Here is a 26,412-nt window from a genome sequence, read left to right on the forward strand (position 1 = left end):
AAGAAGCTGTTTTATACCATGATACTGGGTTTAACCACAAGACTCCTAGCAGACACATTGGGTCAATTACAGTGTGCTTAGCTGGAGTTGAAACCTCAGGTTTAAACCTGAAGACCACAGAACTGCATTACAACTGGAACAGGTATCCAAAGCTGTGGAATAAGGATCAACTGTTCCAGTTGTAATTCAGTTCTGTGGTCCAGAGGTTTAAACCTGAGGTTTAAACTCCAGCTAAGCGCACTGCAATTGACCCATTAAATTCCCATTTGATTTATGGCGAGTAAGCACTGTGTTTCAGCCGGGCAGTAGCCTACGCTGTGTTCCATCTCATTTGCCGGGCCCTTGGTCAGGGCGGGACTTGCGATTCAGATACACGCCCAAGGCAGTGCCATTGCTTGACCAGCTCCTGGGGCTTGTTGACCATCTCATCCCAGTGGTCCAGTTCCCGGCCACGGGCATACATGAAGGGTCCAATCACCACCTGACCAAGGGATCCTAAATGGGAAAGAAACAACAGAGGTCAGAGGTCAAAGGTCAACTGTTATTCAGACAACAGCTCTGTGCTTGAATGCTGATGCTCTGATGGATGCCTATCAACATGACCCTGTGAGCAAAAATGATGGAATGCTGAAAATTGACTATTAGGCTTACAATTAATCCTGAAGCCATTTTTGTATTTTTTTTCTTATAATTAACAAGCTTTCCAAATGTTAACAGTAATCACCCCCGAGTTGCTGAATACATTCGCTCCTTTTTTATTTGGTTCATAAAATAAATGAATTCATTAATTTGCATTTCTGATTTTCTAACTAATTTGCATTTCTTGCAAATGTATTTCTGCTTTGCACAGAATAATTTTGAAATTTCCTGAAAAGTGTGCATCCTACAGCCTCTTTTTTTCCACTCTGCAGCCCTCTAGGTGATTAGCACAGTGACCACAGTGGAGGAATGCACTATATACACAGCTGGTGCAGGCAGACTGCAGACACCTTGGAGTGCACCAGGGAGAGAGATGGCCGCTACAGCCAATTGCTGCATGTGCTGACTAGCAGTGCTGATGGCCACAGGTGCCACTTGCAAGGTTAGGATTCAGCTTCTGATCGCTAGATAAGCTATAGTTCTGAGAACGGCTGCTTTAGCTGGGGACACCAACCAACAACATAATATTACTTGGTTCATGGAAATAGTGATTCAATAAGCAAGCTATGAGAAAGGATATTGAAACATGGGGCCCTATTTTAATGACAGCAGTAGTGCAAATGTGCATGGGCGCAAGTGGAATTGCTGATTTCTGCCTGTGCAAATGCAGTACTTTTAGGCAGATCTGTGGCCTGCAATAAACACATTTGAGTCCACATGGGTTGGGAGGCACAATATGGGGCATTTGAAAACATTCAATGCTATGAAAGTTTTATTTTGAATAATTTGTTTGCACCTAAATCAGGCAATCACAATACTGTCTTGGCACATGTCAAATTGTCAAAGGTATGCATTTGTTCAATAACAGTTTGCATTAGTGATGGGCAGGCTGGTGATGAACATTTTGAGGAGCGATGCTCACGTGGGTCTCCTGGTGTGGTCTGGAGCAGCTCCAGGCAGAGGCAGGACTCATCCAGTTGTGGGGGGCGGAGCCTGAAGATCAGACGCTTGTTGAAGGTGGGGTTGGCCCCGCCCCTCACCACTGCTGACTTCTTACTCTTCACAACCTGAGTGTGGAGCTGTAGGGTGACCTGGACGCACACACCTGTCCCAACACATGGCCAGCATTCAGAAGCCACAACCACCCAACAGCACTGTTACCAGAAGTGTGTGTGTATGTAAGTGAGAGACAGAGAGAGAGAGAGAGAGAGAGTGTGTGTGTTTTCATGCAAGAAGGTGTGCAAATGTGAGTAGCAGAGGCTAATGGCTATGCGCCATTTGTTCTGGAAGGATTCCTACCAAATGACTCTTTTATCCTGTTCTGTAAGTACTGATTGTGTGTGAAACAATACAATTCATACAGTATGCTATTTCAGATCATTAGTCATCAGCCACTTTTGATTCAGAAGAGATCCTTGTGCATGTAGTGGTTTATACGTGCAATTATGGAGGTTATTTAACAGGCAGGGCATTTTTCTGCCCCAATACAATGATTGCTTTTAAAAATAAAATGAAAAACTTTTGTACAGCTAAGCTCTCAAATTGCCAGGGAGGGGGTGATTTTCAGAAATTTATTGGGTTGAGGTACGTTGTGCTACCTTTTCCCATAGAGCCCCGTGCCTGCTGCCTACCTGCATCTGAGGAAGTCTGCAGCCCGCGTGCCCTCAGCACTACCACTGTGAGGCGCTGCAGAGGCACACTGTAGTTAAGAGACACCTGGAGGTCACCATGCTGTGAGCCAAACTGAAGGAGAGACAGAGTAAGAAATGTCAAGAGAGGGAATGAAAATAAGAGGAAAACGGTTTTGCTTATTCTGTCATACTGAAGTGGTTGAAACAGAGCTACACAGCTGTCGAGGAAAAAAGTATAATGAGAGATAGAGAGAGCTAGAAAGGATAAAAGGCTCCCCTGTCACTATGTGGAGCATACCCACCCATGAACTCATGAACACGCAGGCAGGCACACACACACAGGCACGCATGCATGCATGCATGCACGCACGCACATGCACATGCATAATGTAAATGCCAATGCTAGGCTATAGGAAGGGTATTATTATTAGTGTTAATTTCTGATGTGGGCACCATCATTCGCTGTTTTATTTCTATAGGCTTCTCCTGCCTATAGTTGACCACTCTTGGTAACTGGCATACCTGAACTTTACCTGACCGCTCTTGGTCATCTCACTATGAGAATACATACATACGTGAGATAACCAAGCGTTAGTTGGCATCTCGCTAAGATGATATACCTGGTCGCTCCTGGTCATCTCTCATAGATAATACAACTGCCTGTTATTGGCCATGTTCTTTATGGGACAATACCTGTCCATTGTCTGTCTCCAGATCTCTCCACACCACCATCCCCTCTGCCCCCTCAAGGTCCAGCTCTCTCAGGGGAAACAGAGCCCTGCCCTCCAGCTGGTGTTTCTTCTGCCGGTCAACACTGAACACCGACAGGGACAGAGCGGCCTGAGCCAGGCTCTTACTGGACACCTGCAGAGAGAGAGAGAAAAATAGAGAGTGAGAGGGATGGAGAGAGAAAGGGGGATGTACAGACAGACAAAAGAAAAATAATTCCTGTACCTACTTGATTATGAATGATTATTTGTGATCATTTCTAACTACCCCTTCCCTAATAATATTAAATGAGCGGGCACCGTGGGTGCTATACTATATGATATTAATTAGGTAATATTTTTCAGAATTGTTTTTGAAAATGAAACTTAATTGTTTCACTGATTATTTATTTATTTATTTACCATTTTCTGGAGAGGTCGTCTGAGCAAGACAGAGAATGAGAAAGTAAGTACTACTTGTGCAGTGCATATGTGTTCGATAAAGTGATCACCTGACCACTCCCCCATTCACCACGGGGCCCTCACTGAGCACCTGGAAGATGAAGCTGTCGTTGAACTGCGGGTTCCGTCCCTTGCGCCGGGCCTTGGCCTGCCGACGGCGGCGGTCGTCGGGGAGAAGCTGCAGTTTGACCAGCGCGGCGCTGGACCGGCAGTGTGGCGGTAGGCTGGTGGCGTGGAGCGGGGACACCAGGAGCTCCTCCCTGTCCTGCCGGTACTGCACGCTGAACTGCAGGCGCGGCGTGCTGCCACAGGGGGGCGCCCAGTCACCCGGCTCCTCTGGGATGCGGTACAGGTCCGGCCTCAGACAACCCAGGGGGAAGGAAGCTCCAAGAGAGAGGGGGACAGTGAAGTAGGGATGGAGAATGCAAGAGAGGAAAGGAAGCATAAAATTATTACAGAAGGAGCATTAGTAAAGGAAAGAGAAAAGATGGGGGGAAGAAGGACAGCAGGAAGGAGGTGAAGAGAGAGGCAGAGAAAGACTGTTAAAATTAGGATTTTATGCCTCACTTCAAATGTGACAATAAGTTTGATGGCAATCATTTTCAGAACAAGGTAAATAGCCCTGCATTCTTCCAGGGTCAGAGGCAGACACAAGTGATTACCCAGCCTGGTATTCATCTTTTCCCCGAAGGATACCTCCAATGCTCAGGGATCCACGATGGCAGGCCATGGCTTGCTGGCCTTCCTCTTCCTCCTCTTCCAGGCTGTCATGGGGCCTGGTACTGTGGCGTGGGGGTAGGAAGAAGGGGATGTCCCCTGGTCTGCAAAGGATTTAAACACAGACACCCAGTCAGTGGCCACCGGCACATTCCACATTTTAACACCTGGATGTGGTACATGACCCTGTATTCACAGCTGTCACATAGTTTAGTTATAACTGAATGCTGATGCAATGGAGCATCTGCAAAGCTGATAATTATGCTTTATGGAAGTTCTCTAAGTGGGCCATGTGTTAACCAGAGGACTTCTTCATTGACAGGGCATCTGTAACATTCACCAGATGTCACAGAACATTGACACAAGCTGAATCTGCTCCAGGCTTTTAATTCAGCCCTAACTGAAGATAGATAAGATCTCTGAATATTTCAGTATTTCACTGAGATCACTCTTACTTTATTTTACTTTTACCACTAATTAAACACTTGTAAATTAACCAAGAACAAATTAAAAAGAAAGAAAATGTTATTCAAAACTGGACATAGAATGTTTTTAATATCTAATGTTTAATAATTAATATTCATGGTTGACTATGTGCAACATATGTTTTGGAAGGGTGGCTGCTGGAACAGAATACCACATAAAATCTCATATTTAATTGGCCATGTTGAATTTACCACCAGACTTTAAGAGAGTCACTTTTTATAAAAACGAAAGGAAAGATTCATTTGCAAGGACTCCTGGATGAGGATGGAGGAAAAGGTGAAGACAAGGCCAGGAAACATACCTGTAACCAGAGGAATTCACTCCCACAAGGACTGGAGAGGTGCATGCCGGGAGAATTGGAATGCAGGGGAACAGGTCCCGATACTGACCCTGAACGTATCTCCTCTTAAAAAGGAAGTAGGCAGCAGCTCCAATCAGCAGTAAGAATAGCACTCCTGCAGCCACACCCCCAACCACAGCCCACACCATCACTGTGAGATGGCACAGAGAGATCATGAATCATAAATCAGTCATTCAAATTTGATCTATGGTTTAACAGTTTTTTTAAATGTATACATATGAAGATAAATAGAAATAGAAATACTGTCTATACAAATGACTGATTTATTGAGTGATTGATTGAGTGGCTCTGTCCTTACTCCCAAGGATCCATATCGGAAGCTGTACCAAAGACTCAAATGGCTTGACAGAAACAAAAAGGCTATGTTGCAGGGGCACAGTGTGTCGCACCCAGCCAAGAGTGGGATGTTTTTGAGGCAATCTGATTTTACAGTTGCATTACACGCTGAATTAATTTCTCCCAGAAGTGTTTTAGGCTCCCAGAAGCAACCAGATGTTACCAATAAGAGAGACACTTATCCAGTGAGTACTAGCTCTCTCTTGTAGAACATTTGGCTGTGGAATGAAAAATAGTTACTGGGTGAGCTGTCGGATGAGTGAACACACATTTCTGTGAGTGCAGGCAGCACATACGTAACTAGAGAAGTGCAATTGGAAACACCATTTTGAGTTGAGAAGTAAGAAGCAAGAAAGTTGGTGTCTTTGAGTCTTTAAGTATTCTCTGTTGAAAATGCCTGTTGCTTCATTTACCGGAAGAAATAATCTGAATCGAGCATCTTTCCATTTCTGAGAAATCTGAGTTTTCATTGTGCGATACACTGGTTCCCCTTTGTAGCTGGTGAAATAATAAGCTTGGCTGAAATGGATGAGCTTAACTGGCAAGAATCATTCATGGGTCCAATAGATCTGCTGTAGATGTGCAACTGTGTTAATACATTTTTGGAAGCAGAAATAAATCCAGTTTTAACACATAATAACATTTGTATGATATACTTATTGTCCATTTTCCATGGATATGATCATGCAAGACTTGAACACTGAATAAATGAATGCTATAAATGAGAGAGTACAAAAACTGATATGTTTAGAACTACACCCTGTCATTTCATCATTATCAATAAGCAATAAGGTCATCTAACACTGAAATTTAAATGAGACTAAAATACCATAATAGCAGTAGTTTAACATAATATTGAAATAATACAAGAATAAAATATACCAGTGAAAACAACACAGTTCATTCATTATTAAAAACTGTCAGTGATTTGGGAGTTTTATGTCAATAGGCACTGAGTATTTCAGTAAGGAAGACCATCTGGGGGTCAAATTATTTTAAGAACATCATTTAATTGAAAAAAATAAAAGTAAAAATCAGGTAGCACACCCTCACATCTAAAATAAAAATTATAGTCTGCTTCAGTGTTCATTAAAGTAACTGATGAACAGTGAGCCTGTTTAATAATGCAAATTATCTGACAATGTACTTCCTCTGTAATGAACACACAAGAATTAATAGAAACATTATGACTTTTCTGCAATGCCAGAGCAACGTTTTTGGTAGCCTTTCATTTAGCTAGGTGGACTTATATTGCAGTCTGATAGCATTCAATTGCATTATCAAAATGTTCTCATTGGGTCTCAGTCATAAAACGTGTACAATCACATTTCATAGTAATCAGTGTGTAAGAAGGTTTTTTCTAACATTTCGGCATTCATCATTTTTATTATCTGCATTTGTCCATGGCTGTTTCCTTATGCTAATCACATGAACAGGATTGTGCATAAAATTTACAAACAGCCAGCATTCATCATCTCATACACCTGGGATATGAACAGAAACAAAGGTCTGCATATGTGTCATGAATCCTATATTGGGTTTTCGTGGGAACATTTTTAAGAACAGAAGTAAGAATAATTTAAGAAAGGTTTTGTGAATGAGGCTCATTGCTACAATTTTTTGTCATTTGGCCTACGGAGTAATGCAGTGAGTGACTAGCTTTAGACATGCTAACTTTATATTTAATCATACGCTGTATATGCTCATACTTAATGAGGGGGCCATCAAAAATGCATGTGTTTGTATACAGTAAGCTCCACAGCATTTGGGACAAAGACATATTTTCTTTTTGATTTGGCTCCTTACTCCACAATTTAAAATTTAGAAACTAACATGTGGTTTAAGTGGAGATTCTCAGCTTTTAATAAAGGGCATTTGTATACATTTTGGTTTTATCATGTAGACATTATAGCATTTACACATAGTGCCCCATTTCAGGGCACAATAATGTCTGGCATATATTAATGCTATGTAAATGAAAGTAGTCATATTTGGTATTTTGTTGCATATTCTTTGCAGGCAATGACTGATCGAAGTCTGTGAACCATAGACATCACCAGGTGGTGAATATCTTCTCTGGTGAAACTCTGCCAGGTCTGTCTTCAGCTTTTGCTTATTTTGTGGGCTAGGTACCTTAAGTTTTCTCTTCAACATATGAAAGGCATGTTAAATTGAATTCAGATCAGGTTAACAAGAGAATCCTTGTTTTTGGCTTTGAAAAACTCATTTTTTGCTTGAGCAGTGTTAGGGATCGTTGTCTTGCAATAGGATGAAGTGTCATCCAATGAGTTTGGAGGGATTGGTTTGAACTTGAGCAGTATACGATGCTTCTGTAAACTTCAGAATTAATTCTGCTGCTGCTATGAGCAGTTACATCTTCAGTGAAGGCAAGTCAGCCTGTGGCAGCCGTACATGTCCAAACCATAACACTCCCACTGCCATATTTCACAGAGAAGGGGGGTGCTTTGGATCTCAATTCCTTTTTGCCTCCACACTTTGCTTTTGCCATCACTGTGATACAAGTGAATCTTAATGTCATCTGTCCACAATACATTTCCCTTCAGGCTCTTTTAGGTGCTTCTTAGCAAACTGTAACCTAGCCACCCTGTTTTTGCGGATAACTAGTGGCTTGCTTTTTGTAGTGTAGCCTCTGTAGTGCTGTTTGTGAAGTCTTCTGACAGCAGTTGCAGACACATCCACGCCTGCCTCCTGAAGGGTGTTTCTGATTTGTTGGCCAGGTGTTTGGGGTTTTTGTTCATTATGGTGAGAATTCTTTGATCATCAACTGGAGAGGCTGTCCTTGGCCAACCAGACCATTTGTGATTACTGAGCTCATCACTGATTACTGTGATTTCTTTCTTCTTACTGATGTTTCAAATAGTTGATTTTTTAACCTAATGTTTGACATATATCTAACAAGTCTTTAGCATATTTTCTTTTCGTATTTCTCAGCGTCATGACGGCTTCCCTGACTTTCATTAGTTCAACACTGGTCCTCAGACACCAATAACTGACTCCAAAGGCAATTAAAAGCCTAGAACAGAGGCAATGAGGGCTGTATCTGTTTTTGGTTTTCATTCCAACTTCTGGTCTTAATTACTTAATTAGCCCTAACATTTATGCCATCTTATATTTTAGCTACATTTCTTGATACGCACGTGAATGACAACCAAAGACTCTTGTGCCCCTTTATAAAATGTTTTACTATGATCTAATCTGTGAGTTAAATAGTGTTTATGTATACAGCCAATTAGGTCTTTTATCCAGGATAAATGGTGGAAACAAAAACCTGCATACACAACGGCCCTCCAGGACTGGAATTCCCAACCTATGGCCTAGAATCAAGACTAGATATTTAAAGATCTTTCATACCTACACAGAGGACGCAACTGAACACACCTGACTAATCAGGAACACCCGTGAAGTCATTTGTCCCAAATATTATGGTGCGCTATAATGGGGTAACTACTGTAAAAACTTCTACATGATGAAACCAAAATGTATAAAAATTAAATGTCCATTAATTTATTATGTGTAAATTTTTTATTGTAAATAAATTAAAGAAGCCATAGCTTATAAAATGATTTTGGAAAAACATTTTTTGGTCCCACATGTATATGTGCATGCACACACACACACACACACACACACACACAGATAGGTCAGCTTCAATTCAATGTTGTTCCAAATAGCAGGCAACAAACTTTTGAAAGCTATTATGCCATAAAAAGGTTGATCCCACAAAAAGAGGCACACACTGATGAACATGAATGAATAAAGGAGAAGGAACTTGCAGTAGGATGTGCAAACTGCTACTGTATAACAGGGGGAGGGTATCCACATTGAGTTCACTGCTGGAAAGAATACATTTTTAAGCTAAAGTGCGAAAAGGGTGTAAAACAGTGCAAATACTCTAGTCTTTGTGAGGACATTATCTTCGCTCTAAAAGAGAACATTGATAAGAAATTTGGTGACACTGCGAGACAAGATTACACACTTAATAGGCACCCGAAATACATGTTTGTCCAGTGAGTTTGACGCCTCGGCACCTTTGTGCTTCTTTCAGAACACTCAACATACTGATACTCAACAGAGACCATTTGAACTGAACGGAATATGGCAGTGGTGTCATGGTTGCATAGATTTGTATGTGCGGCTCTGGACTGACCTGCCATGGGGGGGGGGGGCTGGGCTACACCTTTTCTCGTCTTCCCACCGACAGCGTCGCTCAAAGAGGTGTAGCCTCTCTCCTGTCCCCCTGTCCTCTCCGTGCTCCGCCCTGTCCTCCTGTCCCAGTCACGTTGAGCTGATTCGGGCAGCTCGCCGCCTGCTCCCCGTGGCACAGTAACGCCTAATTTCCTCGTGACCGCAGCGCGTTCCCCTGTTAATGAACACTGAACCATGAGGTGGGCTACTGGGGTTTTTCTGACGTTTTAGTGTGTGTTGCCTCCCCACCACCCCACCCATCCACCTGCTGTCAATTCCACCTGTGCCTTTCCCACCAGACAGCGGCCTCCTAGGCCTCACCTGGTGATAACGAGCTCGCCTACTGGCCATACCAGTCTCAGACCATCGAGTGGGGGGCTGGGAGGAACTGGGCATCATAGGTGGGGTAAATACAGAGGGGTATGCACTTATTGTACAATAAAGCAGTGTGCTTAAATGAGGCTGTAATTATAACATAGTCTGTGATAGCCCTTCTTCAGCCAAAGAGAGCTTTTTCTGGTAACAGCAGTCTGAAGGCATGCTCTTCAAAAGTCTCAGCTGACAGGAATTCCCTGGCTGTGTTGTCAGTTTTGGATGGAATCCATTTGCCTATGAGTTACTTGTTTCAATAATTGTTGTTGACTATTGTGCTCACAAACAAAATAGTAATAGTAATATATTTTTTAAAATGTATTTGTTATGACAAAGCGGTAAAGAAGCGTAAGTATGACCATTAATTCCCTGAAAAATCATGACACCAATGAAAATTGAAATGCTTTTGTGCACGTTTATGTTAGTTTGATATTGTTCTTGATATTGATATTGTTCATACTTATCTTTATTAATTGTGATAAAATATGAATTCCTGCTATCAAAACTAGCAAAGCTTTGAGCTAATTTTGAGCACCATTGTTTTGCTTAATGCCCTTGTGCCTGTAGAATATTTATATCAATATTTTTACACGAATATGTATGTATATATATATTTCTATATACACAGCTGTACAAAATTATCTAGCTGACTGAAATCCTGCCTTCCTGGGTGTGAATAATGTCCTGGCTCATCGCACAACGTCGACTCCTCTGGTTGATCAGGAACCGGCAGCCTGCGTCAACTAGGCATGGGCAGCATGTTGATGAGCACACAGACCAGCTGGTGAGTTGTGGAGCAAAAAAGAAGTAATTGATGCTCCTTTTTGGATTTTGGATTTGACTGGAAACAGTTACAGTGCTAGGACAGACCTACATTTTTAATCAGAACTGGGGAAAAAGAGAAAACTTATTGAATAGGCATGAGCAAAAATGAAGGAAACACATTACATGACACACACCTTACAGCTGCCACTGTTACTGTAGGTGAATGTTGCAGTAATTGGCCAATCAGGAGACCTGCTCAACCCTCCACCTATATCCCCCCATGGGAGCTGTTTCTATAACAGAACCTCATTTACCCTCACCGTTGAGCCAGAATCTGCCCCCTGCAGACCTGTGTGAACTGAGAGGGAGGCAGGTGTGGGTGTGTAATGCTCTTTTAATGACATGGACTATACACAATATGCTCATTAGCATGTGTGTTTACAGTATGTAAGTGACTTAAATGACACAATTAAAACTATAATGACTGATTATACAGGCATTGAAAGGGCTAGCTGCACACGCATACACACACACACACACATACAAATAACTATTCCCACACATTTCAAAAGGGAATTAATAGGAACCAAACACAGTTAATTTCCTGGAGCCCCTGCAGGCAAAATATCAAACAAGTTATTAATCCGCACACACAGATGAAAGCCCTTCCCACACACACTCGAATGACGCATGTGTTGGCATAGACGCTGCCAGGATTGATTTCAAGTGCGACGCAGCTGACATTTTTAGCCTTGAATGCTGGTCACCCTGCACCGGTTTGTGACAACGGCGAATTTTGATCCCTGTCATCACAAAGTCACGTTCATGGTCACTTCCCCGGCCACCGTGCCTTCGCCATGCAGCTATGTTAAAAGTTGACACACAACAAAACAATTGGTGAAAATTCATCAGGTTGCCATCGAGCATTACTGTTTCCATAGCAACCAGGAGAGAAAATGATTGAGAGCGGTCGAGAGGGAGAGGCATGGAAAGAGAGAGTGAGAAAAATGGAGCGATAGAGAGAGAAGAGTATGCGGGGGAGGCTGTGTTGGACAGGAACGACCACTTTTTCATTCCCCAGCTCATCCATTCAATGTTTTTCCCCTCCTTTGGCAGCGTGCATGTTCGGAAGAAAGGAGTGGGAGTGAAGACGAGACTGACGACAGCCGTCGACGATGACATAGCATGCCAGGCATCTCCTCGCTACGGCTTTGCCCGCCCACCTCCGTCGCCTACCCGAGCCACACACCAACACGCCCTGAATCCCACCTCCACAGACACACTCCCTCCCTCCCTGCCTCCTCTCCCTCCCACCCTCTCTCTCCCTCCCTCTCTCTCTCTCTCTCTCTCTCTCGGGGACGTGAAGGTCTGCTGCAGAACCTCCGCTCTGTAATCAGATGAGAGACGCCGATAATCCTGAGACCAACTTCCTCTCGTCCGCCGCTAGCCGAGCGCTTCGAGACCGAGGTGGGCAGGGACGGGCGTCGCCGGGGGCTGAGGGAGGGCTGGGGCTGGGGCTGGGGCTGGGGGTGGGGGTGGGGAGGGATTTGCCACCACAGGTTGTTTGGAGGGAGAGGTTCTCTGTCTCTTTCAAGTGGGATCTCAAGGGAATGAGTGAAGTCTGATACCTGGAGAGAGAGAGATGAAAGGAGGGAGGGCTAAAAAGGCAGATAAACACAAGAAAGGGCAGGGGGAGCGACAAAATCAAAGTGAGAGATGCAGAAGGGAAACTGAAAGAGGAAGGGAAAGAGGAGGAGAAAGGGAGAGAAAGAGCCTATCCCTGACTCACACTTAAGGTAAGGAGGATTAAAATGTTTGGCCTTCGTAATCAAATTGTTTTATGCCTAAACACAGACACACGCTTGGCAGGGCTTCACATCAATGCTGGGGGTGGGGGGGGGGTGGGGTATGGCTGTGGTGGGTGATGCAAAGAGGAGTAGAGTGTGTCATTTTTAGCACACAGGCCTGTGCGATCTGGCTCCTTTATCTGGGAGCTGATTCAAATGCTGCACTGAAGCCACACTTAGAGGTGTTACTTTTACTGTTTCACATGCGGCAAAACTTGTGCTGTGATGCGCACATTTTTAAAAAGCAAAATACTTTGCTGTAAACAAACACATTTGCGCAAAAAAATGCAATAAGTTATTTTTATAAAATTGCTCTCAGTTGCTAGGTTTTTTTAAATTGAGGTGCTCATGGCTCTTTATGTGCTTTGTTATTGTCTTGTGTTCTGTTTATGAGGTGTGTTCCTCTTTGCACAAATACAGTAGTGTGACTGCTATTCCATGTGTTCTGGGGCTCTGAGACAGAACAAACATGTATCATTGCCTAAATTAATATCTCAAGGGTCTTTTTTTGTATTTTTTTGTATTTGTGTGAGAGCCTTGCTTGTATTTGAGGTGTTTTTTGGCATTTGGGGAAACCCCGCTTGCCTCCCACTCCTTCTGAGGAAGTACTGACAGCTTTGTCACTCCGCCTATGAGACGCTAAGAACCTGCAAAGCTGAAATGTGCACTTAAATAAATATGACATCCACCTGATTCTCCTGTAATCGTGTGGCTCAGCACGCATCAATCTGATCTGGTCAGTGTAATGTGGACAGCATGCAGGACCGTTGATTTCCATCCATAGTGAGAGGTACAGGCTGTAGGCTGTGCCAGGGAATTGAGATTAACCCATGATATTAATTGCAGCCGTTGAATGGATAATACGTTTGTGAGAAAATAGATTAGAGTGGATTAAACCTGTGAGGAAAATAAACTTTGAGATGATAAGATATGAAGGAGTGTGGAGGATGAGAAATGAGAAGGCTCTGCCCGAGTCCTGCAAACAGCCTCCTGTTCCAGTAATGCGGGAGATATTAAGAAATTGGAATACACAACACACAGAAAATATTTGTTTTTGAGAACACGCCACACAGTCCAAACTGGATGTCACTTCTTCCACTGTACAGAGCAGCGGTTCTCGAACCATGGGTCCGGACCCGGTGGTGAATTGTTTAAGTGGCTCAGATGGGCTGTGAGATGCAGGTTGTGCACACTATAAACACCCTTCTAGACATTCATTCTCAGGACTGTTCAGAGACCTTCTCAGGAGCAGGTGCTCAAAGTCAGAAAATGGCACACCAACCTATAAAAGCTGTTTTACAATGGCCCAGTTATTGTGCATATATATTTTATCAAAATGAATGAATGAAAATTAGTGACAGCAACAATAATAATACAAATGTTATTTTTTATCAAATCAAAGGGGCACATTGGTCACTTGGGGAAAAAGGGGCAGGTGTTTGGGCACCCAGAGACCCTCCCCCCCCTATGTACCAGTACTTATCAAACTGCCTGAGTGAACAAGTGTATAACGTGCTTTACAAATATTACAGCTGTTTTATTTCCATATTTGAACATAGACAACACAAGAGTGATGTTAAACAAAAAAGACAAATCCTCCATATCCATACATTTCCAGATGGATTATCACCCAGTGGCAAGTCTAAGGGTATAGATATGGGTATAGAAAAGGTAAACCTTAGCTGCGGAAGAGGGAATTCAGGAATTTAGGAGGAAAATAATCTTTTACAAAGGGAAGCCTATTGGTATATTTGACACTTCATTTCCTTTTGGAATGAATGACGATTTTCATTTCTTTATATTTTGATTCTTCATTAAGTCGACACACCAAACCAATTATTTATGATAATATTTTGAGAGGATTAAAAATATGCTTCCACTAAAGAGTAGGTGAAACAAATTTTGCTGCATTTTGGTTGCCGTAAAAGCCTTTGATTTATAGTTGCTGTTGTGATGATCTGATTAGTGTTACTTTCTTTAGTTACAGTGAAAATTGTTGTTTGTTAGGTTAGCATTATGATTTATTGATTATTAATGGTGATATCATATTTTTGTATTCCTGAGTGTTACTCTGATGTTCTCTACTTCTGTCCGTCTCTCTAGGTAACAGCGACTGCTAAGTGATTGTAATGTAAATGTAGTGTAATTTACTGTAGTAGCCAGCCAAACTCCTGCTACACAAATGTTGTAGGAGGTGAGTGAGCAGATGTGGAGTGTCATTTTGTTCTGAGCGAGCTGGTAACCCTCCTGTCTGACACTTTCTTAGCAGCCTCATCGCCATGGCTGATACCAAGCCACCTGCGTCTGAACGCTTTTCCCCGTGCGGCCATCTTGGCTCTGGTGGGGCCATTGCTGATGACGACGATGATCTCGGGGTCCCGATTTTTCACCTTTCGAAGAGCCTGACGGACGTGGCGACAGACCCCCGAGACGGGGAGGAGGCGGCGAGGTGCAGGCCGGACCTGAGGAAGAGTGCCAGCAGCGCCGTGTGCCCGCAAGAGGCCCCCGAAACGCCGTGGACCCCAGAGCTAGCCTACCGGGGCGTCGCAGGGACACCGCCCCTGGGAAGCGCACCCATGTCCACAGCTGCTGCGAATCACCTCCGGCCATGCAAGGGGAGGGGCCTAGTGCCCGGTGGGCACCTCCCACAGACGGCATCCTCCAGCAGGGACCTCAGGGGAGAGCGGCAGGACCAGGCCCTGCAGAGGAGCCACTCGGTCTGCCTCCACGCAGCCAGAGAGGCCCGCAGCAGGGGGCTGGGCTCCTGCAGCGAGGCTGGCTTGACCTGCTCCGGGACAGGCTGCCGCTTCAGGCGAGTCCCAGGCTGCTACTCGCTGGGGTGCCGTCAGGCCGCAAGCGCGCTGCACGCCGACGCCATGCCCCCCTGCATGGGGGGCAGCTACTGGAGCCCCACGGCGCCGCGTGGGGGGGTATGGATCTGCACCCCCAGCCCAAACAACTCCCCAAGGGACAGCCGGAGACATATCTGCAGGGCGGCCTTCGTCGGAAACGCAGCCAGCGACCAGGGGCCAGAGCTTCCCTGCCACCCTACGCCGTCAGCCGTGGACGCAGGAAGCGGTGGCGAGGCGGCGCTGCCCCACGGCATGACGCTCAGCTTTCCCCGGCTCACCGCCTCCGTCAGCGACACGCGGCTGGACTCCAGACACCACGTGGCGGCAAGGTGCTGCGGTGTGGCCTCCCCCAGCGCGTCCGCGGTACGCCGCTCGACCGAGGGGGGCCGGACGTCCAGGGAAGCGGCGACCATGACCTCCCGTCTGGAGCTGAGAGACGCGGGGGTCCAGACGGGCCCCCCGGAATCCCCATCGCTCCACGTGTTCCCCAAAGTCAGCCTGGCGGGGGAAGACGGCGAGGCGGGCGTGGCCGAGGAGGGGCCGGGGGCGGGGCAGACCTCGCCGGTGAAGGAAGTGCTGTGGGACGCGGAGGGCATGACGTGGGAGGTGTACGGGGCCGCCGTGGACCCCCAGGAGCTGGGCGTGGCCATCCAGAGACACCTGGAGCTGCAGATAAAGGAGGTGGCTGCCAGCCGGGCCTTGAAGCTCTCCCAGCGGGATGCAGGGAGATCCCAGCATGGCGGCCATCGTAAGAAGAAGAGCATGATAGCGTTGCTAAGGAAACCCATATGCTGCATCCGCCCCAGAACAACAGGGGACTGATGGGGTAATAACAACTACACCCGCCTGCACCTTACAATGCTGTCTGTACAATTACATTACCCCTTTAAGATGGGGATTACAATTATGCGATTAGAATTTTCTTAACTGAACATTCTAATGCTGATGTACTAATCAATGTAATTGAAAGCAAGGGAGTTCCAGACCACTGACTTCAAATGCTGACATAAAAATTTTTTAAAACATTCCAAAAAACCTACTCTTCAAATGGTTTATTAAATTTATACCATTGTCATACAGACTGTACCATTATAATAAACAGGAGGGAAAGGCCACATTTTAAAATATTTGTAGACAATTTAAATGCACTTTTGTAATACTATGTATCCCTTATAGATTTTATATCCTCTTGAGAACCAGCAGAAAAGAAGTTTAAGTTTAATTTTTTTTTTTTTACACAATACAAGTGTCTTGGATGACAAAAAAGGCAGTGAGAATATTTTCAAAAATATTATTCATTTTATTTTTACTGAATGTCCCCTGCAGTGTGGGTTTCAGCACAGTATAATACATGGTCCTTGATATTAAGAACAGGGACTCATGTCCCCTACAGGGTACAAGAATAAATTGCCGGGTCGTTAATAGTGTACTTTATAATGACGCTTTTCTTTTTTTCATAATGGTACAAATCTGGTGTTTTCTGTTTGTTAAACCAGTGGTTCTCGACGTGGCCCCAGGCCACCAGTGTATGCTGCTGTTTTTTTGTTGCAGTCAATCTCATGATCAATTAAAACCCTTGTTGAAACTACCTCATAATTTCTCCTTAACACAAATGGCTTGATTTCAGAGAGCAGGCATCCACACTTTCAGTAATTCAGAGCCCACTGATTTCACCTGTCTACATTTGAATCAAAGAAATATTCTAAAGGGATCATTTGCGGTATTGCACATTAAAGAAAATAAAAGCAACAGCTGAACTGAATGATTACGAGTACTTGGATATTAAAATGGGACTTTTATTCTTCATGGCAGACATAGATATTTCTGATATTCTGTGGCCTTAAGAGGATAAAACATAATTCAACAGTCAGCAGTGTTGAATCGAGAACAGCGAACAGCTTGTTATAATTCAGGGAGTTGCAGCTGTCATTGGAACAAAAACCAACACAGACTACAGAGCTCCACGGCCAAGTCTGAGAATCCCTGTATTAAACAATTGCCTGTTATTGTTACCTCAGGCTTACAAATGTCACAGCTCCAGCTGCCGGCAGTTGAAATGACAATAGCTTGAGGAGAATGATAATACACATTTATGATTACTCATGTGCGTTGGTGTGTACTGTCTCTTTTCCAAGGTCAGCTTTAAACCTGCATCCACTGGAACTCCCCATGGCCGCCTAGCCTGTTCTGAATGGATGCCACCAATGGATCGGCAGGCAAAATGATGCCACGATCACGTAAGCGATGGAACGCATTATGACGTCACGTTGTACTTTCACACAGCCTCGTTTTATTGCGAAACGAAACGACGGAATCTCGACCTACCGATCGCCGCCCCTCTCAAGTCCCGCTCTTTTGCCGCAACGCCTGCACCTCTCGTTCGAATCTGTGGCTTGCGCGGGTTTCAACAGACTGCATCGATGTTGGATTTCAGACGGGCGAGTACCATTAACACTCATGACTCAAGAATGTATAAAAATGTGCGCACACAGGCTATTCTGAGGATGGTTGGAATCATTCCGAGAAGTGTTTTGTCGAGAGACGGAATTATGGTTTCAAATGTCATCGTAAAAAGTGCAGTGGACTTTCATTGCATTATACCATTAAAGCATTTAATTTATTCCACCTGTTTTAAGCTCACTTCAATTTTGTTTAAGTGACTAATTTGAAAAGGAGTAAGTGTCTCATCCTTTGTGTCAAAGCCCTACTGAAAATGGTGTTTCCAAGCCTCATAGCCATTAATGTCCTCTGTTAAAATTCAACTGTCCAATCCACTCTAAGTGAATTGTGATCTGCAGCAGGGTATAAGTGTTAAAAATGGACTGTGTTACTTTTGTCATGAAGAGATTCTTTTTTTTTTTTTTAAAACCGTGTGCCAACCAATAAAAAATTATTTTGCTTGATGCGGCATGTTTCATGTGTGCTCATTAGAAATATAAAAGCCACTCCAACCAACCCGTTAGAACGGTGACAGACAGTTTCAACACTGTTCTGAGTGGGCTGGGGGGCAGCAGAGTTTAATAGGATTCTTACTGGAGAGGACCCACATGTACACGTGCATAGGCTTTCTTTGTCAGTGATAAGTCAGATCCCTTTCTGGGGGTTAAACATTACATGGTGTATGGCAATATGTGAGCGGCAAAATACACACATACATGTTACTGCTGGTCTTAAAATATAAACAATGTGCCCATCAATGTCTTTCCTCACGCAGCGGCCAAAAAGCTTGCACCGAACCACTTAGTGGAAAAAAAAGAAAAATCACATAAAAAATCCTATAATTTTGATACTTATGATGAGTCACCATCATTTAACAAAAGATACACTGAAAACCCACTTTATTCAGATGTGTTTCGTTTTAGACTGGGTGCCTGAAATTCACAGTCGCATTTATGTTTCCTTTCACAGTGAAACGGTAAAATTCATTTTACCAAAAAGAAAGAAAAAAAAAAAGCTATAATTACATTTTTAAAGGTTTACCACTGTCCATTACTTTTTAGGATTAATATATTTACAAGGGTTCTCAATGCCTGTGGAAATCCTGATTTTTGATGCGGATTATTATTAATATCATGTTATCCAAAGCCTGTTTGGACTAAGCTTCCAGACACTGTTCAGAACATTGTCCAACGTACTGTTATTTTTATTTAACTGCAGTACACACAGTCAAGGTGACAACATAATGCACAAAGATGATGGACCAGTTACGTCTGAAAGATATCACACCACACTGCAGTCTGTGACGTCACCAGCGATCTTCACCGTAAGGCTTTTTGTGTGCAGCGCAGACTGCGGTCTAACAGTCGTTCACCCACCGGCATGTGCCGCGTTCCACGTCTTGATGCAGGCGCAGATCTGGATCGCTTTCATCGCAACTACCATAAATACTGCACAAGTTACATGGACCTCTGTGTCTGTTGTCACGGCAACCGTGAGAACAGTTCCAATCTGCCACCGATCTCCGATTGGACATTTTTAAACGTCACTTCTTTCCTCCAAACAACAAAAACTTTTGACCTTCATCCGTAAAAAGAAAAAAAAAACAAAAAAACGCACTGACGCGGTGTAGAATTCACATATGGATTTGCACGCTTAAATTAAAACCGGTAAAAACAGACTTGTCCCAAAATCCATAGGCTGATTTCATTTCACAGCTAATACTGCCCCTGAGCTGAAGTGTTGGGTTTCCTAGGGTCCATTCATGCTCCATGGTGCGGGCACAGAGCTAGCGTGGTGAGTGTGCAAGGGATAAGTTCCAGTCATGTTCTCTGAACGTCGGTCGGCCGGCCAGTCCTCCAACGTCCCAGCATGCCGAGTTTTCAGAAGTGGTTGGCCGAACCTCCCGTCAGGTGGTCCCAGTTGTTGTAGACGGCGTACGCTCCCGACAGCGCCAGGCCCACCAGGCCTCCCCTGGCCACGCCCCGCAGGCCACCTGCGGAGATCGAAACAGGGTGAAATTCGGGGAGCAGGCTCGTCGTTTATGCGCAAACCGCCGAGTCGGCGACAGAACGGAGTTTCGAGATTATCGCCGGATTCTCTCGTGCGCTATATTTGACTTTTCTGAATTCCCGCGGAGTTTCTCTGAGAGCGGGGAGCCGCGCGCCGTCGCTGTCTCTAGTCCGCGCGTGTGTTCCGGCCCGTCCCCTCCGCCGCCGCTCACCTGTGGACTTGTACAGCATGCCCGTCAGCGTCCCCGCCGCCACCGTGTTGATGTCGTCCTCCGCCCCCCTGGCCTTCTCGATCACGACGCCGAATGTGCTATACAGCAGGGCTGCACACACACCACACAACACCCACAACAACACCACACACCACCCACACACGACACACACACACACACACCCCACACAACACACAAGACCAACACCACAACAACACAACCACACACATCACACACACACACACACACACATACAGACCACACACACACACACACACACACACAGACCACACACACACACACACACACACATTATTCTAGGTGCACCCTCAGGAAGAGCATTGTAGGAGCACCGAACATGAGGGCCAGCTACCACACACCACAGCTTAAGGTAATATGAAATGACCATACCCAACAAGATGTCTACAAAATCATTTCAGTGACTGAAGAAAGTATTTCTGACAGGATACCGGTATTTTGGGGCCCAATAAAATGCTGGAAAGGGGTATATATATATCTCTGAGTGTTTCTCTCTGATGTTTGTGGATTCTGCATGCAGTTGACACTAAGACTTCAGCTCAAAATGTATACAATTACACAGTACAGTCCTTACACTACATTCACAATATGAATGAGGCACCAGTTAGGTAATTTGTCTATTAAAGGGTATTTGCCCACACAACGCGTATGCGTTCGCCCTGTGCACACATAGACGGCAAAAGCATTTTGGCTGAGGATGACAGGTTACCTATGCTGTCATGCTCTGTAAGTGATGCTTACAAAAAGTTATTTCTGCATTCACTATCAACAAGCCTAAAACTTTATTTTTACTACTACTACCACTATTATAATAATTATTATTATTCTTATTATTATTACTAATAATATTACATGATACATTTCAACTTAGCAAATGGTGCCCCCACAGTTACACTCAACTGCACAATTCTGGTACAAAGACACAACGCCAAACATATGACTACCACATCAATGACTACCTGTTGCAGGTGAGCTTTGCATTGCAGAAGGCAAGGATACTCACCCAAAGAGCCCAGTGTGTTTGCCCATGATGCTCCTTGTCGCGTCACCATGTTAAGGATCCTGAGAAATGGAGATAAAAGTCACTCTCAGCAACAGTGCAGACAGAATTCATCCTGACTGACACACACACACACAGCAGTGCAGACAGAATTCAGTCTGACAGACACACACACACACACACACACACACACACACACATTTCCCAGAGGTGTTGGTGGGAGGTCTTAAATATTCATCTCCCTTGCAGGTTACAACTCAACTCCCTTGAGCACCACTGTAAAATAAGCAACTTCCTGGATGTTACTATGTTCAGAAAACAGAATAAAAAACCCTGGTACAGCTGGTGAAGATTAAAGAAAACATATTTGTTGGCTTGTGCTTGTTACCGTCATTTAAGACGCTGCACGTGCTTGCGACAGACTGTGATTGACACTGATCCAGGTAGGTCAATAGCGAAGCAGAGAGTTTTCCCCAACTTGTCCAAGGAAATTAATCAATTATTCACTTTTTAATATTATTTTACCTGGTATCTGAACAGAGACATTCATTCCAAAAAATATTTTTCCCGTTAGTACAATGTGATAATGTTCCAAGTCGCCCTTAAAGTGGATCAGTCATACCCCCCTGATTTTGTCCCGTATAAAACAGCAACATCAGCTGTGGCTGCTTCCATCCGGCTATGCGGTGATCGCCACTTACTGCACATTGCGTGGTTTGGCCCAGGTCATGTCCCTGGTCTCCTTCAAGCCCATGCGAAGTCCATTGACTGCACCAAACGCAGCACCTGTGGAGGCAGGTCACATTAAACTAGATTACTTCCCCGCCTCACATGAGTAAAACTATATTATGCTTAAAACGCATTCAAAAAATTGAAATATAACAAAAACGTACACTGTTCCGGACATATATTACTATACAACAGAGTAACACATACAGGAGGTTGGCTATCAGATATGTATTCTAAACAGACGTTCTGAAATGTTTTAATTTGAAGATTTCCTAAAAAATGTAATCCTCCGTAACCCACAAAAGAACTAACCAAAAGAAAATGTAGACAATGATGCAAGCTTTGAACGGCCATCGAAACAGTGCATCTCTGGGCAAATGGGACGCCTAAAATGACATGAACAGTGAACAAGGAAAAAGGAGGGGGGGGGGTGGTTTGTGGTGCTCACCAGTGATGCAGCACCCCCCAATAGTGAAGAAGGCCAGTTCAAATCGGCCGCGGGTCTTGCTGGCGCCGGTGGGCAGGATGAACTCTTCGGTGTCCTGTGAGCAACGTACAGGCGGGATGCCAAAATCACATCATGCGTCTGTTCTCTTTCGTTTCCAACTGGAGACTAACCACCGGCATGCCCGTTTGTGCGCATGACATTGTATCGAAGACAACCCCTCCATACTGGAACGCGATAGCCCGTCTGGTTGATCACTCCTAGTTCCAACTCTGTAGGTACCCCAAGCCAGTTTCTGGTCTTCTGCAGCCCCCTCTTAGCTCATAGGCCAGAGTAGCATTCAAGCGGCAGTGTTTTGCCGAGGGTGCTGATGGGAGGTGAAGTGCAGAACTCATCAAGCAGACTCGAGAAAATCTCAAACTTTGGACTTCATCACCCAGCATGTCCACTGTGCAATGCTTTATGGCACACTGCCTTTTGAATACTGCCTTGCTACATGTTTCAGCAGGCTTGTAATTTTTTCCCTGGTTGACCACTTAAACACTTCAGCCAATCCCAATGAACAGGGACGGTTGTGAGACTGGCACATTTTCTTTATATGATAATTAAGCAATCTCATGATGTTGCCACAGTATTGATTTCATCGCTCTGTATTACCAAGTGTCTGACTTGTAACAAGTACACGTTCCCACTATGAGTCTCTCCTACATTACACATGAATTTATTATAACACACAATATAAGCACATTACCACGTGTTTATATTACTCGTAGGTCCTGCCATAGTCAATGGAAGAAATTATTCGACACTGCATAAATTGATCGGCGGTCGAGATAGAGACGACCCTGACAAAAATCACAAGGTCGTCAGGCTGACCAACTTGATGGTGTCAACAATTAAAGTGCAAGCAAAAGGCTCAAAAGACTGCCAAAACATGCTGCCAAAGACTGTACAGAAGGTACGGCGCTCATGGATTCAAGCTTACCTGGACCAGGTAACGAGGATCCACATTGAGGTAGGGGGAAAGAGGGCTCATTCCAGTTACTGGGAGGAAACATGATTTTACAAATGACTACCATTAGTAGCAGACACTCACGTACGCTCGAAAGCTGTACAATGGAAACAAATAGTTTAAAACAGAACGTAACACGGCCAGTTAAAATGTAAAGTGTGGGTAACAAGCTGTGGTCTCACACCACTGCCGACAGTAGAATGTTCCGGCTGACCACAGTAACGATAACGCGAAAAGAATGGATTCGAGCTTTTCAAGGAAGGAAAAACATTACCTGTGATACTGTACTTAAGAGTCCAAACACATACATAGTTGTTCAATATATTTGGTTCAATGGCGTTTGTGATACAATGACCAATAATACCCGCTTATCTGAGGTGGTATACGAATAATGGTGGTTAGTTCCATACGTTAACTAGCCAGCAGCTAACGTCAGCACCGATCTTCAAAGATAGCGAACACCCACTGTATATAACTTACATGGCACCCCGGCGAGCTCAGAGTGAGAATATTCGGGGGACGCGCCCCCCAATAGGCTCCCGAATCCACCTTTGTACCCGCTTGATCCTGGTCCGTTGTTGTCCATTTTTAAAAAAATACAGCCCAAAGAAAGTAACACGTTTTCTGAACAATGACAAAATAAGCAGAATACTAGCTAGCTCCCGCGTTAGCTAGCCTAAATTAGCCGAGCCGGCTTAGAGGTTTGACAGGTTGACTAACTTAGACCTATCCCTCAGTTAGTTATGTCTGGTTACTGGTAAATACTCAGCTACGTATTAGCCCTCTTCATTAAAAATAATGTCTTCGAAAACACTCAATCAGTGTTCATTGACTCATGTCATTCTTTACAGTACAGTAAATTACTCCCTGCTTTCTCTCGCTGACCTCCACCAGAGATACTAGATAAAAATGGGCTAAGAAACCACGCTGTGCCGCAAAGCAAGTACTGCATCAACAATTACGTAACCCAAATTAACTTTCTGTACTTTGACATAATGATCATGATAATTTACTCAGCACCAATAGGTTTCAGTTTAGACTAATAGCTGGGTATGTATATTTCCGACGATTCCAAAAGGAAATTTTGAAGTCAAACGATATTGTATGAATAGCGTTACTTAAATGTATTCACGACAGTAGCTACGACAAGCATGTACTTGACAAAAGATGGTGGTAGAAATGAAAAGATACACATGTTATAAGACAATGGGAAACGCACGTTGTTGTCGGCAAAGTCAGATATTATTTTACGATTTAAATCTGCATTGCACCACTTATGCGACAACCTCTACGTACATAGTAAAAGTCTGACTAGATACCAACCCATTCTGGTAGCCTACAGATCAAGGCGGAATTTTTAACCTCCTTTCACTGAACACCCAGTGAACGGTAGGCTAGATAAATGGCTGGTATAAAAAAAAATGACATGGTAAAATATGTATGTGTGTTCCACAAGATGGCAGCAAAACCCAGGATACCACTGGATCCATGCACCCAAGCCATGGTGTGTACTGTATGTCCCAAGTAATTTGGAGGTGAAAACAAATTTTTAAAATTGTTTGCATCCCATTAAATATGTAATGTCATAACTAAAAAAGACATCCAAGAGTTTATTTTTCTCAAATGTATTTGTGCAAATATGTGACTTGCTTTCTAGGCTATCCTGTGACTCCTAGGAGTGACCATAAAACACAGAATCCCCTGTCTCCCTTCACAAGACCAGAGTGGTAAAGGACAATTACTGGACAACTTACACCTCTTTTCATCTATTTGATTCCCACTAGAAGCCTTGCGTGTCTTGTATATATAGCGGCATTTCGGTTTTTTTTATATGCAATAAGTGTCTGTACTTCTGTTTTTCCAATGTTTGTAATGGTTTCTCTGCTCAATCATGTGGATTTAGCAATGTGGCTATAGCTAGTTGACTGTCGAATTACAGAATGGAAGCTGGTGTTTTTCTTAGGAAGGTTTTCAGTCTCTTTTGAATTACTGTAAAGTGCCTTTGGGTCTTTGAAAAAGAAAATATAAATAAGAATGAATGAAGAGGCAGTGGCTGGTAGCATGTACTTCAGTAACAGCATGTTTGTTTGCTGTCCTATGAATTAGCAGAGGATACCGCAGTGATGAAACCAACCAATGAACACAGCCAGGCATTCCAAATCTTGAGAAAGGAGGAAGTCTGGTGAAGATTAATTGGAAAATGGGTAAGATAGTTAAAGAACTGAAAGACAAGCTATGTGCCAAGACAGCTTTCATTTTCAAAGCACAGCAAAGCTTTCTTTCTCTCCCTTCAGCATGAAAGCACTCAGGCCACTTAAGGTTCATGGGAGATGGGCGATGGAGGAATTTGCTTCTGGGGGCCAGGAAAACAAAAGCCTTATTTAAATTCAGGTACTGTAGCTAGGGTTTGGACCTCGATGTGGAGAAATAAAGTTTACCATTGTTGTCAAGCTCACAGGCTGGGACTTCCTGGCATCCTCACTAAATCGCCCATGCTTTCTGTGGGAGCAGAAACAGCTCACTGTTCTTCAACAAAAAGGGTATTGAGGCAGAGGAAGATGGCCTCTGCAGGCCTGCTGAATGCTAACTTTAACCAAGCCAACAGAGCTTTGCCCACTAAGAAAATGGCTGCTCTGGTGGGAAACAGCATTGATGTCATCATGGGTCATTATTTGTTAATTTTTTTTGTAGCTTTTTTCCCCGTTTCATTTATGTCAATTATATTGAACTTCATGGTCCTCCCCTCCCCCATCCTTGACAAAAAAGAAAAACAACCTTAGTGTGGCACGGTCTCCATGGAGATGTGACAACAAAACTTGTCAGCGGGACGAGATGGGGGTGGCTTCTGTTCTCTTTTAAAGAGATCTTATGGAAGATGAAAGGAGGAGTGATTCAGCAGGGTTCTGAAGCCCCCTTCACCCCCTTTACCTTCCTCCCCTCCTTCATTTCTTTTGGAGAAAAAAATAAAGTCTTGATTCAGTCTTTATCGGGAGACATTTGCTGTGCATTGACTCCAAGAGTCACTCTGTGATTCTCTTAAAGTCATAAAGTCCCTAATAATTAAAGGGGTGTTACACAGTAAAATGACCAGTGTTAATTGAACTCTAACAGACAGCGTTAGTTCAACTCTTATTCAATAACATTTG

General features: G+C 44.0%; 3 protein-coding genes across 6 annotated transcripts; 1 reads left to right on the forward strand and 2 right to left on the reverse strand.

The window, feature by feature from the left end:
• Nucleotides 1-297: 297 nt before the first annotated feature.
• Nucleotides 298-5,182, reverse strand: syt15 (synaptotagmin XV). Its single transcript, XM_064321037.1, has 7 exons — nt 4,944-5,182; nt 4,136-4,260; nt 3,531-3,823; nt 2,964-3,134; nt 2,271-2,382; nt 1,562-1,744; nt 298-495 (listed from the first exon to the last, which is right to left on the reverse strand). The coding sequence occupies exons 1-7, from the start codon at nt 5,156-5,158 to the stop codon at nt 347-349; spliced, it is 1,248 nt and encodes a 415-aa protein (XP_064177107.1). The 5' UTR covers nt 5,159-5,182; the 3' UTR covers nt 298-346.
• Nucleotides 5,183-11,522: 6,340 nt separating this feature from the next.
• Nucleotides 11,523-18,284, forward strand: LOC135247514 (G protein-regulated inducer of neurite outgrowth 2). 4 transcript variants are annotated; one of them, XM_064321042.1, is made up of 3 exons: nt 11,523-12,149; nt 14,796-16,207; nt 17,517-18,284. In XM_064321042.1, exon 2 carries the CDS (start codon nt 14,809-14,811, stop codon nt 16,201-16,203), a length of 1,395 nt encoding a protein of 464 aa, XP_064177112.1. In that variant the 5' UTR covers nt 11,523-12,149; nt 14,796-14,808; the 3' UTR covers nt 16,204-16,207; nt 17,517-18,284. The 4 variants fall into 4 exon arrangements, with proteins under 4 accessions (XP_064177112.1, XP_064177111.1, XP_064177113.1 ...); XM_064321041.1 differs by having other exon boundaries at nt 11,524-12,149; nt 14,799-16,207; XM_064321043.1 differs by lacking the exon at nt 11,523-12,149 and adding an exon at nt 12,241-12,478.
• Nucleotides 18,285-18,999: 715 nt separating this feature from the next.
• Nucleotides 19,000-24,314, reverse strand: timm23a (translocase of inner mitochondrial membrane 23 homolog a (yeast)). Its single transcript, XM_064321045.1, has 7 exons — nt 23,747-24,314; nt 23,240-23,298; nt 22,258-22,351; nt 21,782-21,866; nt 21,084-21,142; nt 20,042-20,152; nt 19,000-19,813 (listed from the first exon to the last, which is right to left on the reverse strand). Exons 1-7 carry the CDS (start codon nt 23,850-23,852, stop codon nt 19,701-19,703), a joined length of 627 nt encoding a protein of 208 aa, XP_064177115.1. The 5' UTR covers nt 23,853-24,314; the 3' UTR covers nt 19,000-19,700.
• Between the last annotated feature and the right edge of the window lie 2,098 nt (nt 24,315-26,412).

The sequence above is a fragment of the Anguilla rostrata genome, chromosome 2 (assembly GCF_018555375.3).
Source record: "Anguilla rostrata isolate EN2019 chromosome 2, ASM1855537v3, whole genome shotgun sequence".
NCBI lineage: Eukaryota > Metazoa > Chordata > Actinopteri > Anguilliformes > Anguillidae > Anguilla > Anguilla rostrata.